This window comes from Siniperca chuatsi, linkage group LG5 (assembly GCF_020085105.1).
Source record: "Siniperca chuatsi isolate FFG_IHB_CAS linkage group LG5, ASM2008510v1, whole genome shotgun sequence".
Taxonomy (NCBI): domain Eukaryota; kingdom Metazoa; phylum Chordata; class Actinopteri; order Centrarchiformes; family Sinipercidae; genus Siniperca; species Siniperca chuatsi.
Window position 1 is genome coordinate 8,975,858 of NC_058046.1, and position 14,836 is coordinate 8,990,693.

Sequence of the window (14,836 nt, forward strand, 5' to 3'; positions counted from 1 at the left end):
TTTGTTTTATGAAGACAAGACACAAAAATCTAAAAGGCAATGAGATTTAAATGGCTTTTAAAAAATTCTCTGATTCATTCATCATCATCTCATTTTGTTTTTGTTTTGTTGTTTGTCAGTTCTGTCATGGCTGAAGAGTAAGCAGTGTAATCTCTCTGTCTCTGGGATCATAATCAGACCTCCCCATCGCTGGGAAAAAAAATGGTCTTCTAAAGTGACAGTTCTCTTTCAGAAATCCCCACCATTTCCAGTCGCAAACTTTATGTGGGTGGCTCAAGTGTGTTACGCTGAACCGTGCCCTCTGGGGGATTAGCCTACCCCCCCAACACAATCTTTCGACATTAAAGAAATAGGACAGAAAGTCGGTTTTCATTAGCTTTATACATTAATCCGTGTGGATGCGGGGCCCCTCCTACCACCGTATGAAGAAGATTTCTTCAGCAGTCTGACTCGCCTTCTGGAAGAATCGTGGCAGCAGCAGAGGAAAAGCACCTAAATTACCTTTTTCTACAGTGTTTGGAAGAGAGTTTATGTAGGATAGATCCCTCTAGAGTACATTCAGAGTGGAGAAATGCAACCTATATGAGAATATTAGTTTTGAAAGGGAAAAACTGCAGCATTTTTTTCCTAGAATTTTTTATTTATTTATTTTATTTTTTGGTAAGAATTAGCGATGTTGGGGGTGAAGAGGTGAAAACCGTGATGAACGTACCGGCCACAGAGCGTGGAGAGGCATGCGCGCCTATCCTCCAGGGGCTATGGGAGTATGTGAGAGCAGGCCAGGAGGAGATCCTGCTCTCCCCTTACCTGCCTGCGTCCTACGCCTTCTTGACGCACGTCCTGCTCTGCACACCTTTCCTCGCGCTGGACGCGCTGGGCAGCGTCAGTCAGCGGGTCAGGTCGTGGAGGATCGCTGCAGACTCGGGTCCGCCGCCGTCTCTCCTTCGATGGGTTGATTGTTTCTGGAGGGTACTGTACAGATACCTGTCTACCGTCCTCCCCGTCACCGCGCTGTTTCAGACGCTGAGGAGCCCCACGTTACCGGAGCTGGCTCCGTCCTGCTGGCAGCTCTTTGTGGAAGTCTTCGCATGTTTTCTTCTTTTTGACATGCTCTTCTTTATATGGCACTTATCCATGCACAGGTGAGCAGTATGCACCTGTGTTATGTTAGGGAGGCCTTTGTGATTGGGCTTCACCTATTTTACTGCTGATCAGTGATGCTGTAGCTTGGAGTTTGGGGTTCTGATCTTTTTTCTGTTATAGCCTCCAGTAGACCTACATAGCTGTTCATCATTGCTCTGTTTCCTTGGGGAGTTTTAGTTCCCCAGTGAAGTTTTAGAGTATTTTCCGCCGGCCAAGAATAGAAAGCATGAAAGAGCCTGCATGTAGACCTACTTGAGCAAAATATCAGCTGTTTGCAGCTTCAGTCCAAAAATATTAATGTTTCCTTCATCGTCTCTGTCAATCAATAGGTCATATTAATCAGTGGTCGCAATAACTAAGTGCATTTACTCAAGTAATGTACCAAAGGTACACATTGATAACATCCGGCCACTAGATGACGCGCTCCCCCTCCCCACTTCCATTGAATTCCAGTGGTTGCCAGTTCTTTGCACAACCTGCATTATTCATGGTCAGTGGAGTGAGAGTCAGACTCAGTCATATCAAGTGATGGATCTTTCGTGATAGAGTAATGAATTCATTTAGCAACATATAATTATACATTAGCTGTAGATATAGGTGACTTTGTGCGCTGGGGTTTCACGTCAAGTTATCTAAGGTGATCTTAGGACATGGCTAGCTAGCTTTAGGTAACCCTTTCTTCCCCATCATTTTATAATCATAGTCATAATCATAATCTATATTGCAACACTTAACTGTAAAATGACATTTCAATCATCCTTACACTATAAGACATTAGATAAACATTTTAATCCAATCAAACAGTCCAGTACATTGTAGGGATGCCATTAAAACCCACAGCGCTCCACAGTAGCCTATTGTGCATAGAGTGTTGCAGTGTGACATATTTTTGAAGGCCAACCCGGAAGTTAGCATCGCCCTGGTCCCCTTGACAAAAAGCAAATGGGATTTTTTCATTGGATTTTGGATGATTGCAGAAAATAAGCTCTGTGGCAAACAAGTTTATGACACGTTTTGTTCACCAAGATAATCTTCACAAATGAACACCAATTTTATGATCTTTGAAGCGTAAATGTCATTGCCAGAAGTAAAAAGCTAATGTTAGGCTGTGAATGTACTACACCGCGGTCACATGACTTCAACGTCACCACCACTAAGCTTCCAACTTGTAATGTGATTTCACGCGCTTACCTCTTTAAGACACGTAAAAGCTTCAAAATGCAAGAGGGAGGTATTGACTGACGTATTTTATGTCGTAGAACAAAACGTGAAAATCTGTTAAGCTTGTGTAAGATTTAAAAACCTATAATGATTGTATAAACTACAATGCATTTTCACGCAGTCAATTAAACCACCCAACATTATATAAAATAGCTAGAATCAGCTCCACCATCTACAACATTAAAATGCTGCTTACATGTTAATGCGTCAGTAATAACAATCCAATAGTATACTAATACTCTGACAGAGATCATTTTGCCTGCATTTTACTTTTACTGTTATACTTACATAAAACTTTGCAGATACAGGACCTTTGCTTGTAATGGAGTATTTTTACTGTGGTATTGCTACTTTTAATTAAGTAATCTTAATTAATCTGAGTATTTCTTGCACCACTGATATATGCTGTTCTACTTTTCCATCCTGAAATAATTTGTTCAAATCTATCTACATATACATCTCATGTCACAGCCAAGGTGATGTGATGAGTTGTGTGGTCCAATAACATGCTGTGTTTTCTAAGTAATATTGCCTCTAACCCATATATGTATAAATAATCAATCAGCAGCCAGATGGTTACAGCCTTTTTTTGTTGTTGTTAGAATTCACGGTTACACTTTATTTGGATAGTCTGCTTACAGATAGGTTATAGAGTATTTGTAACATTTCAACAGCTTATTAGTTGAGATTCAAAGATTCAACTGTTTCACAAATAGAACCGTTTCCTAGGTTTGGTTAGGTTTAGGCACAAAAAACATATTGGTTAGGGTTATGTTCATGAATTGTCACATATACTCTATTGATAATTTGTTAAACATCTGCAGACAAAGTGAAAAAGTTGAAATATTACAAATACTTTATAAACTATCTGTAGGTGGACTATCCAAATAAAATGTTACCGAATTCACTTTATGTTTCAGGATCACTTGTTATAACAGATTGCTATATAGAGACTGCTGGAGATTCTTTGCTATATGTCATAATTAAGGTATTTCAAATTTACATGCATTGTTTTTAAAGGGGTACTCAAGTGATTCAGTATTGAATCTCCACAAAGTTGGGGGACTTGTGAGAGACAGACAAAAAAAAGAGAATGATGAACATTGAAGCAGCAAAGCCTGAGATATTCTGACTTTCAGTCCCTAGTATATCCTGCTCCAAAAGCACCAAATCCTGCATTCCCCATAATGAAACATCTTTATTTAGCCCTTTTGTACCTGGTAAATAATCACATCTTTCAAATTCCACTCCCCACTTTGTAACACAGGCTATCCGTTCAAAAATCTCAAGTCCAATCTGAGACAACCCTGATGACATCACTAGGACATCACCAGAGACGAGTAAACTGATGTTCATGTGTAAAGTCAGTGGAGTGCCCCTTTAACCTGAACTTGCTAGGTGACCACAGGTGTCCTGACAGTTGTCTTTCAATAAGATGCAACATCATTAGTAATAGTTGCAGCGGCAGTAGTAGTACTGTAGTAGTAGTAGTAGTACCAGTAGAAGTATTAGAACTAACTTTCTTCTGAGTAGACTACCACAGTGACATTATACCATTCTGTGAATATGGTAGTGATTTTTCATTACAGTAACAGTATAAGCACAAGCTTTTTGTCTGTTCCTCATCAGAGTTCCCTGGCTCTACTTTAACATCCACCAGCTGCACCACCAGAACCGCATACCCTTTGCTCTGGCAGCTCAAGACGCCAGCTCAGCCGAGCTGCTGTCTCTGCTGCTGCTGGCTCTGAGCAGCGCCTGGTTGGTGGGCTGCCACCCTCTGAGCGAAGCCTTCTTCCACCTCGTCAACAGCTGGCTGGCGGTGGAGGACCACTGTGGCTACGACCTGCCCTGGGCTCTGCACAGACTGCTGCCCTGTCTGGGAGGAGCCCCCTACCACCAAGCCCACCATAGTATCTACATCGGCAACTATGCCCCCTACTTCACCCACTGGGACCACCTCTTTGGCACATATCGTGCATCGGTGCTGCATTCACGTCCAGAGTGACAAAACTGTTGCATGCAGCAAACTGGGGATTGCTCAAGTTCCAGCAAATCTGTCAAGATGCACTGAAGGATATTTTCTGCAGATTTTGGTTGTTCCTGATCTGCTTTTTATTGCACATTTCATGAGGAATCTGTGATCCTACAGTTTACAGCAAACCAGCCATTGCCAATGCAGTCACATATCTTTATAATTCCATAAACAAGACTAAAGATACTGTATGTTTCCTTGTCAATGCTCTCAGAATTCACTAAGTTCAGAGACAAACATCATGTTCACCTGCAGTATTTACAATTTCAGCTGACAATGCCATTTTAACATGTATATCTACAGCTGTTCTATATCAAGTGAATGCAGCACGAGATGAGGAGAGCGCAGAGATGACACAAAAAAATCAGGGCAATGGAACAATGAACAACTGCCTGACCTAATGTGCAGATGATTTGTCCTCATGACATGGGTGTGTCTTTAGATGGATTTATGTGCTGTCATATTGTAGATGTAATGCAGATAATCTGTGACACATTTATTTTGGTCAGTGCTGATCATATGTGAGTCTGAGTGAATATCTGAAGTGAGCTGATATTCTCTCATGCCAGGCTACGTTACAAACTGCTTAAAGGAATAGTATGACATTTTTGGGAAATATGTTTATTTGCTTTCTTGCAGAGAGTTAGATGAGAAGATCAATATCCCAGTAAATTGGAAGCTACAACCAGCAGCCAGTCAGCTTAGCACAAAGACTGGAATCACCTGGCCAAGAAATAGACCGGCACATAACAAACTGTAAAACCACACATTTTTGTACAGATTAAACAAATGATATATAATGTGTTAATTGGTGAGCAGATCTTGTTCCCCCTGTTTTCTGTCTTGGCGCTAAGCTAAGCTAAACTGGCTGTTGACTGTAGCTTCATATTAACCATACAGTTATAAAAGTGGTATCGATCTTCATCCTACACTTGCCAGGAAAGCACATAAGTGTATTTCCCCAAACTATTCCTTTAATAATACTAAGTGAATTGATATCAGTCTCATTTCTTATGAAAGGTAAAGTAAGTCTTTAGTTTTTGCAAAACCTAATTATTTCAGTGGAACTTTCTACAATGTAAGAATAATATTTGAAGTGAACGTTCCTCTTTGAGCCAAAACTGTTATATAATTTGTACCATATTGTCTTGATAGTATTTTCTTGAAGACTCTGCTATATTCAATGCTATATTGGTCCTATACATGTGATTGTAAACCTTTTTCATGAATCATCATTTCTATACAAAAGGCCTTACAAGTATTGGGCTTGATAAACATGAGGAAATATATGAAAGGTAAACAAAGACTTAGTGTGTTGTTGTTCGCCTCAGGTTCAGGTTTCTGTTGTACTGCTGTGGTTTGTGTGGTTAGTATTTGTATGCTCTAGGCCTCTCAGCTGTCTACGTTCTCTGTAAACCGGTTCCACAGGGATCGTTTGAACAATCAAAACCACGTGTTTATAGGGATGAGAAACCTTTCTGTCACCATTTGCAGTTGTCTGTTTATTACAGAGGCATTTTCATCAACCCCCCTAAAATCCAGTAACAACAGCATCCTCAACGGTTATTTTCAACAGAATGCAGCTGGGATGATGCCAGAGGATGGGTAGCAAAGAGCTCGAGATTGCTCAAGCTTCCTACACTACATCACAGTGAGATATGGCGTCCAACACTTAATGACTATATGTATATATATATATGTTTTATTACTTTACTTTCGCAATGATGTGTCATTTTGAGCATGATTTTAACATGTAGTAATTCAACACTTACAAATTAGATTATTCTAATCAGCCTACTCATTAACGACTAATAATATATTTTTTGAGGGTCTCTGGCTAGTGAAAGTCATGAAGAATGGCAGTTGTGTGAGAGTACTTTTTGTCCTGACTTGCGCTGAGCTTAATTTGCTGAGAAATCAGTCTGAGGGTTGGTTTTTTTTGGGGCCTGCATAAGCATGAGAACTACACTGAACATCTGTTTTTTATTACTGACAATGGCCTTTTTGAAATTGCGCAACATCAGAGTCAAATACAAATTGTTAAAAGGTGTTTGAACATTTGGAGGTACTTTTGCATATTACCACAAAGTAATAGTTGCGCAATGTGTACTTTTCCTGGGAAATGAAGAGATTCGAGGAAAGAGCAAAAGATGAGTACTGGGTGGTGGTGATGCCAAAAGATGGAATGATAAACATGTGACCCAAAACGGAAACAATCAGGCCCTATTACAGACCCCACGTCAGAGTCAGGGCGAGTCATGCAGCTTTGGATGACACACACCAAAACACACGTTCACAGTGAGACACACATCGACGTCCTGCAGCCAACGTCATGATGTCAGGCACTGGAGCATTACAGGATTTTGAGGCACTTTGAACCGTCTGTACATTGGGGAAGTTTGTTTACTTGTTGTAAGGTGTGCTCCTAAATTTATCACGTAGGCTAAATCCTTCACAAACTCCAGAATCTTTCGACAGATGGAGCCATGTCAAAACGAGAGAGAGAAAGCACAGAGCACTCTCCACCAGTCCTTATCATCAGAGCAAATACTAAAGACTTCCCATTTCATCATAATTCCTGAACATTTGCCATTCAGTGACAAAGGCCAGATTCATATTTCTTCCACCATTCTGTAAATATTCAATTAGTGAGCTTTACATAGCTGACACCGCCTGAGGTTCTTGCCCTCTGGTCTGTAACCACTTTTAGACAACTTGTTTGCTTTCTGAAACATCTCAGTGCACTTGTCATTAGTGGGCTGTTGCCAAAGAAGTTTTTGAGGAAGCTTTGAACAGCCAACACAAGCTTATAAAACTGCAACTTCAGTTATGACACACACTGTCTGACTGCATATAGATGAGAAATCAGTGTATGTACAGCACGTGCTGTAGCTTATTAGTATTTTAGTGTATGGTGGTCCACAAAAATAAAATAAACCTTTTGTCAAAACAGTACACTAGGATGTAGCAGAAGCATTACATAATCATCATTTCGTAACAATGTAGCAATGGTATTATTATTGCATATGTTATATTTACCCCAGACATACTGCTCACCTACCTTTTGTTACTGTTACTAAATAAATTACTACAATAACTGCATTAACATTGGTCATGGGTTTTAAAAGCCTTCTAAAGGAAATGTTTGCTTTCGTGCTGAGAGTTAGATGAGAAGATTGATACCACACTGATATGTGTCCGTTAAGTATGAAGCTACAGCTAGGAGACAGTTAGCTTAGCTTAGCATAAAGGCTAGAAACAGGGGGAAACAGCTAGCCTGGCTCTGTTCAAAGGTAAAAAGTCCATCTACCAGCACCTCTAAAGCGCAATAATTCTCACCAACCTGATAACCTCACAGTGATGACAAGATTCCAGGAAGTTGCGACTTTTGCGCCTAGCAAAGAAATAGTCCAGCATATAACATGCATAAAACTACAAATTGTTTTTCACTTCATTTTTCATATGGATTAATCACACAAGATTAACATGTTTATTTGCAGACTTTTCTATCTTTGGGCAATGCTAGCCTAGCTGTTTCCTCCAGCTTATAGTCTTTATGCTAAGTTAAGCTAACTGTCTCCAGGCTGTAGCCTCATATTTAGCATATAGGCACGAGAGTGGTATCAATCTTCTCATCAAACTCTCTGCAAGAAAGCAGATGAGTGTGTTTCCCAAAATGTCGAACTGTATCTTTAACCAGTTTACAAAGTAGCTGGGCATGAGTGAATATTAGGTCCCTGCAGATTTTCATCTTTGACCTCAATTCTGCTGCACAGACGTGTCACCTTTCATAGAACATTAGTGTGACACATTCTTAACAATAAAGAAATAATAGAAAGTTTGTCACATTTCAGAGCATGAATCTGATCTGTATCCTTTATTTATCTTCAATGTGTGTTGATACATGAAAAGAACAACACAATGCTCAATGATCTAGTTTAACATTCATAGAAAATTTAGTGAGAACAGAAAGAGATATTGGAGTCCAGATCTTTGTTCGGTTTTTGTTCACATTTTCTCTTCACAAACAGGTTTTCCATCACAGCTGTCTGCATCTGCTAGCTGTCAGTGTGTGCAGCAGGCCATCCATTTTGTTCATTAGCGGGTCTTCCACTCAGTTTCCCATGGTTCTTTGTTTGTGTGTCATGTATGAACTATGACCTGTGAGCTGATACTGTCGGACTGAATGATCTGAATGTTAGCAATGCATTGTATCATTGGTCTAGCAGCTTCTTCCTAAAGTAATGGAAAGGAAAGTTGATAGACCAAGATGCTTTGATTGACAATTGTTATGTGGAAAATAGAACATGTGCAATTAATTGTGAAAAACAACATCAGTGTGGCATTTTAGCTCCATATATTTATGTTTATCTTGATATGAGATAATCCTCATGACATTTTGAATAACATGGTGTGTAAACTTTCTGAAACAGTAAGGATCAGTGAATAATTAATAGTTAAGGAGACTCTTTTAGGATTTGTTAAGTAGTTCTTTATTGTTTTAGAAATTGTCACCATTTCTCTTCCCAAGAAAATTAATTTTGTGCTGCAAATGCATTGTCACAGATACAAAACCTGCTCTACACTAAGTAACTTACAAATTTACATATATAGTTATCTACTCTGTTGTAAAAATTAATAAATTAGAACAATAAATAGTCTTTTATTTGACACAAGCAGCAGAGGTATCAAAAGGCTTTTAACAAAAGAAACTGCATTTCTGTAACTGTATTTCCTTTGGGAAAGGGAACACAACAAGGTGCCCCCTTTTTCCACTCTTGATTTTAACCTTTAGATAATAACTGTCCAAAAAGGCAATTTTTACCATAAAAGTGATGAACGACTCAACTGAGGAGTCAGAGACATGTTAGGGTCACATGATGCTAGGTCAGTGAGTTGAGTCAGTTAAGAGTGTTTGTTGCCTAGGAATGTGGACAACCCCTGCCCCCTTGTCCTGTCCCACTCCCCCATCCCACCACCTCAAAAGTTGCTCAGAATGGCGTCCAGTTCTCCAGCCTGAGTGGTGGCATACATGTTTCTCAACCCCCCACACCTTGCTATCGCTGTAGCTAAGGGGAGTGGAAAAGAGGCATGTGAAGTGGGAAATAGGGTTGGGATAGATAACCCTGCCACTAGGACCCCTGCACAGCGCCTACGTATCAGGAGGCTACAGGAGGTGGGCCTGGAGAGTTCATGTGTTGTCAGGTTGCCTCATGGAGGTCATTTCACTGCGCCAGGACACATGAAGTGCTGATTAGTGTTTGCATCGAGTGGGGAGGCCAGAGATAAGTGGAGAGGAAGAGAGATGTGAGAGGGAGGGGGACAACTGACCCACAAGTTCCCACCAGGCCGCACATACTGTAGGATGTGCTTGGTTCAGTCCTTTGGGAAATCTTGTGCCTTTTTATTCTTGTGGGTATGAGGACACACCTTGGCATCACTAATGGGAACATGTTGATACACTGTCTCTCTCACACTGTCTGAAAGATGAGATGGCAACTGATATTCATGGCTTTGGCCATGTAAGATGAAGTACTTATTTCTGTTTTGCTGTTTAAAACATATATTTGTCCACACCCATCCATTTGGAGCTCAAATAGTTTCATGAATAGTGACTGTGCACTTCCAATCTCACTGAGTAACCCTTACAGAGATTCCAACATTTGTCCATTTGTTGAAGACAGTTTTGCCTTATCTCCTTTTCAGCTTATTAATAATAAGTTCTGTGTCTTTCCTCTCACTGTAAGACTTTACGAAGAGTTAAACTCTCTCCAAGCTTGGACTATCTGCAGCCACACTCAGCCACCACCATGCCTTCAAACTTGTACTTGTAGGTGACCACACCTGTGTCATCCAGGTACAGCAAGGAGATGGGGTCCAGCTTGGTGGGCACGCAACAAGCTCGTGCCGCCTTCTGAGGACTGTTAATGTTGACCAATGTCTGGACAATGGCATGCTTGGTGGGTGTGACGTGCTTTGTCAGTGGGAAGGAACATAGGCCGGTGCACTCAAAGGCATCGTAACCAGTGGGTGCCAGGATCCAACTGTCCCATCCAATATCTTTGAACTCTACGTACAGAGATTGTTTCTTGCAGTGGTTTCCCTTGGCATTGCGACGAATGCGGGATGCTGTGTCGTAGATCAGATTGGAGCGCATTTGGATGAGGTCCTCTTCATCTGGTTCAGCTTCTTCATCTCCCTCATCCCTGTCCCTCCCCAGCTCCCCCCACAGCCCATTCAGGCCTGTCCCCAAGTCGTTCTGGAGAACCATGTTAGAGGTTTCATGGTCAATCATCTCGTTCAGCTCGCGCTTGTCATCACGGTGATCACTACTTTGGTCATCAGAGAAAACAATCAGCAGAGGTTTGTGTTTTTCCTCAGAGCTGGTGTCAATCTTCATGTACCCTTCAGGTGGATTCCTGTCTTTGTTGTCCTCTGTCACACCTTGAACATTATCTTCATTAGCCATGCTGGCAATGTGCACTTCCAACCGGTGCGTGGTGCCAAGGTCAGATTTACGCCAAAGTTCAACAGCAGCAGTGAGGTCAAAGGCCTCCCAGCCATTATCAGTGCTATAGACTTGTCGTGAAACCAACTCCACCAGCTCTAGCCGCTCTCCTCCTCCTCTGAATCCATCGCCTCTCACAGTGTTCTCATCAGTCATGTTGTCATCTCCGTCATGCGATTCCACTACGTAGATAGTGACCTTGCGGTCAACACCGGCATAGAGGTGGCGGTCAGTCTGGACAAGGGTATAGAGGCGAAGCTCAGCTGCTGTGATGCGTTCATGATGGGGGACAGACACATTGAAGAGGAGTGGGTGACGCCTCACTCCTCCAACTCCCACAACACTGGGAGATGAATCTGGGGAAGAGAAATAAATGGTCAAAGTTAAACTTATGCACATTTTGTAGTCTTTTTAATGAGGTTTTTAGTCAAGTTCTGCGATGTATCCTAACCCTATCTTACCCTAACCCTATTGAGAATTTCATCCTCAATTTCATCCTAAATTTAACTGTTATCTTAATTTTGCAAGCTGTTCCATTTCAGAATAAGATTGGCATTTTTATATGAACATTGCCTTGCAAAGAGAAGTAACAAATATCAGAGTCATGACTACAGTAAGGCTTGGATTTAATTAACAAAATGTTTGTTTATACATACTTGAAGCTACAGTCTACTCAAAAACTGCACATAAATACTAGAAGACCCTTGTTCTCACTTTCACTGCTTACATTCTTTGGCGTTGCAGGCTAGTGTGATGACGAAAATACAAATAATATTTAAATGAAAGATGTTCACTAAACATGGCAGCAGCTAAGAAAGAAAAAGTAGTTCTCAATTTTAATCAATCTATATGATCAACAGGGGCATCATCATATAGAGCAGAGGATCTTTACCTTCATTTTTGAAGCTGCGGATGATGTTGGCGGTGGGCATGGCGGTGCGGTCATTAGCGAAGCGGTTGTAGAGCTCCATCATGTACTCAGGTGGCTCTTCTCGTGTGCTTCCAGGAGGCAGGGGAGGAGGACTCAAGCCAGACAAGTTGAAAGTCCGCAGAAACTGTTCCTTCAGACTCTCCAGCAGGCTCTGCATGTTCATGTTGTTGTCCTGCTCCAGCAGTGACGGATCCACCACCCCTCCAAGCACCGGAGCAGAGCGATGCCTCTGATGGGTGTTGGAGATCGGGCTGCTCTGTCCACAGAGAGGCCCCTGGCTCAGCAGGATGGAAAACACCAAGAGCAAAGTCTTGGAGCTGCAGATGGTTCCCAGTTGAGAGACCCAAATGCTCGCCATGGGAAAAACTGTCTGCAGCTTTCTATTGTATGCCGCCTGGGATTGTCTATAGATGAGCTGATGCAGTAAGACAAAATTATGTGATAACTGAACGCCTTAATCCAAAGGTTAACTTAAATTGTGGTCAGCTCATCTGCAGGCTAAGAAAGTTCTGGTTCCATGGTAGTAATGTTGTTGACCCTTGCACTGACCAGTGTGAGCGTCTCTGCAGTTTGTATTCCGACTGCTCTCTTCCAGAGCTCACAGCATTTATTCTCATGCACACCTTTTGATGTCCTTTGCAACAGGGCTGCAGTTCCGGTGACAGGGTGGCCGATGCTTGGCTTTGTCCGTCCGAGTCATCTCTGTTGTGTCCTCAACTCTGTCAGTCTCTCTCTGTGCTCTGCTCTCTTCTTCCCAGCTCTTTCTTTCTGTCCCTTATCTATGATATGGTGGGCTCTGCATTGCTCAGTGCTTATGGTCTCTGCTGGTGTGTGTGTGTGTGTGTGTGTGTGTGTGTGTGTGTGCGTGCGTGCGTGCCTTCAACTTTGTGTGATGCACATGAGCGTGTGTTATCTCACAACTTCCTTAATGAGGATTTTGTAAACACTGTCCTGTAGCCTCTTCCTTGTGGAAGCGCTATTTTGTTTGGGTGGGTGCTCCAGTGTTGATATTCTTCATTTGTTTATTTGCTTTGTAAATGGTGGAGTTCTGTGAGCTGCTGTCTAGGCTCCATTGACCATTTCTTTTTGACAAAATACACCGAGGGTCTGTTGATATCATTGAATGTAAAAGGATATATCTATTAGACAACACTTGTCCAAATGAAATTGAAATGCAATGAGGTGTGAGACCATAATGATCGAGAATGAAAGATTCTGAGTGAGTCTGGAGAAAATTTTAAGTAGTCAACAAAGGAAACCACCCCCCCCACACACACACACACACACACACACACACACACCCTGTTTTGCTGGCTTAAATGTTCGGTGTGTACTTCCTTTTCTGGTAAGTAGACACTGTGTCTGAAATGGGTTATCTGGGCACAAGAGGCTCCTTTAAAAAATGTACAATGCAAGAATAGTTGATGCACATTCTCAAAGTTTCATGAAGGGTACACATACACATAGCTTTATGAGACATTCCTCTCAATTAGGGAGTGATGGGTATGGAAACTGGGTGACTCATGGAGAAAGACTTCCACCATCTAACAAGTCATTACTGAATGTATGGATATACTGTACATGGTGAAGCAGACTGGCACTGGTTCATCACCTGAACCCTCATCCCACTGCCCAACTGTCCTTCATTCCTGAGCTTCTTTGTGTGACCTGCAGATACACTCCTGATTGCGGTGCGTCACAGAGATGGGAAGGAATGAGCTTTTCCTGCCGCTGCCACTCATCTGCCAGGTTGACAGTTGACAGACATGCTGTTATCTGTCTCTCTGTTAAACTGCTGCCACAACAGACTATCACATCTTCCTGATGGCCGTAAGAAGGCTTGATAATGTCCTTTTGAACATACACACATTCACACAGTCAATCCCATCCATATGGTCTGTATTACGGACCTCAGGGTGTAACAAAAGTGGATTTATGAAGGCCAGGGTTGCTATTTTTGGACTGATCCTTCCAACAGACCTCTCTTTGTCCTCTCCTCTGTGCTCTGCTCTCTTCTTCCCAGCATTTTCCTTCTGTCCCTTATCTATGATACGGTGGGCTCTGCATTGCTCAGTGCTTATGGTTTCTTTGCTGCAGATAATATGCAATACCAGGCTCACTAAAATGGGTATATTTAAAGCAGTATCATATGAAAAAACATTGACATATTTCCACAGTGTAAAGTCATTATGACGAATGTGTTGAAACAATCGCCTATTACACATCCAGCAGACACGGAGCAATGTTGGCATTCATTAGGAGTCGTGTTTCTGGCCGCCCAACACATTTATGTCACTGTCCGTTTAGCTCTGATTTTGGTCACCAACTCCTGAGGGAAGAACCCTTGCTTTAGGGGCTAAATGCTCCTCATGTTCACCAGCTAGTCGCTACTTTTGGCAGGCCGCTGTTTGGTGGGCATGCAGAGCACCATTCTTTTGCTTAGAAGAGCTGCCTGCTGCGTCTGGAACCAAAACAGTAAAACTAGCTGAAAGACACTAATGCTCTGTAGGCCCGAGCCGAGGGGAACTGCAGTGATAATTCTGTGTGGGTTTGTCACTACAAAGAACCCCTCATATTACACATAGTCATTTGAGCCTTTGGTGATACAAAAATATTGATTAGTGCAGCTTTAATTAAACAAACTGCATTCTCAGAGGTAAATAATAGTGATCTGATTCTTTGCTGATTCTCTGGATGGCACTGTTGTTCAGTCAAAAATATCTCAACATCACCAAAGTTTGACATTCATGGTAAAGTTCGTCAATTTAATCATGTTAAATACTTTGATTTATGACCAAATACCTGCAAAACTGTTCCCATCAGCCCTAGCTGCACTTTGTATTTAGTGCTACTTAGCAAATGTTGGCATGTTAACACGCTGAACTAAGGTGGTTAACATTATACTTGTTCATCAGCATGTTAGCGTGGTCAGTGTGTGAGCATGCTGATGTAAACATTTAGCTCAAATCACTGCTTACAGAGCTGCATGGCTGTAGGATAA

General features: G+C 41.7%; 2 protein-coding genes across 2 annotated transcripts; one reads left to right on the top strand and one right to left on the bottom strand.

Moving 5' to 3' along the window:
* The first annotated feature begins 61 nt into the window (after positions 1 to 61).
* On the top strand, positions 62 to 7,498 carry ch25hl3 (cholesterol 25-hydroxylase like 3). The gene is made up of 2 exons (XM_044196605.1): positions 62 to 1,142; positions 3,994 to 7,498. The coding sequence occupies exons 1-2, from the start codon at positions 583 to 585 to the stop codon at positions 4,367 to 4,369; spliced, it is 936 nt and encodes a 311-aa protein (XP_044052540.1). The 5' UTR covers positions 62 to 582; the 3' UTR covers positions 4,370 to 7,498.
* Positions 7,499 to 8,258: 760 nt separating this feature from the next.
* bmp10 (bone morphogenetic protein 10) lies at positions 8,259 to 13,004 on the bottom strand. Its single transcript, XM_044196601.1, has 2 exons — positions 11,797 to 13,004; positions 8,259 to 11,260 (listed from the first exon to the last, which is right to left on the bottom strand). The coding sequence occupies exons 1-2, from the start codon at positions 12,191 to 12,193 to the stop codon at positions 10,179 to 10,181; spliced, it is 1,479 nt and encodes a 492-aa protein (XP_044052536.1). The 5' UTR covers positions 12,194 to 13,004; the 3' UTR covers positions 8,259 to 10,178.
* Positions 13,005 to 14,836: the final 1,832 nt, after the last annotated feature.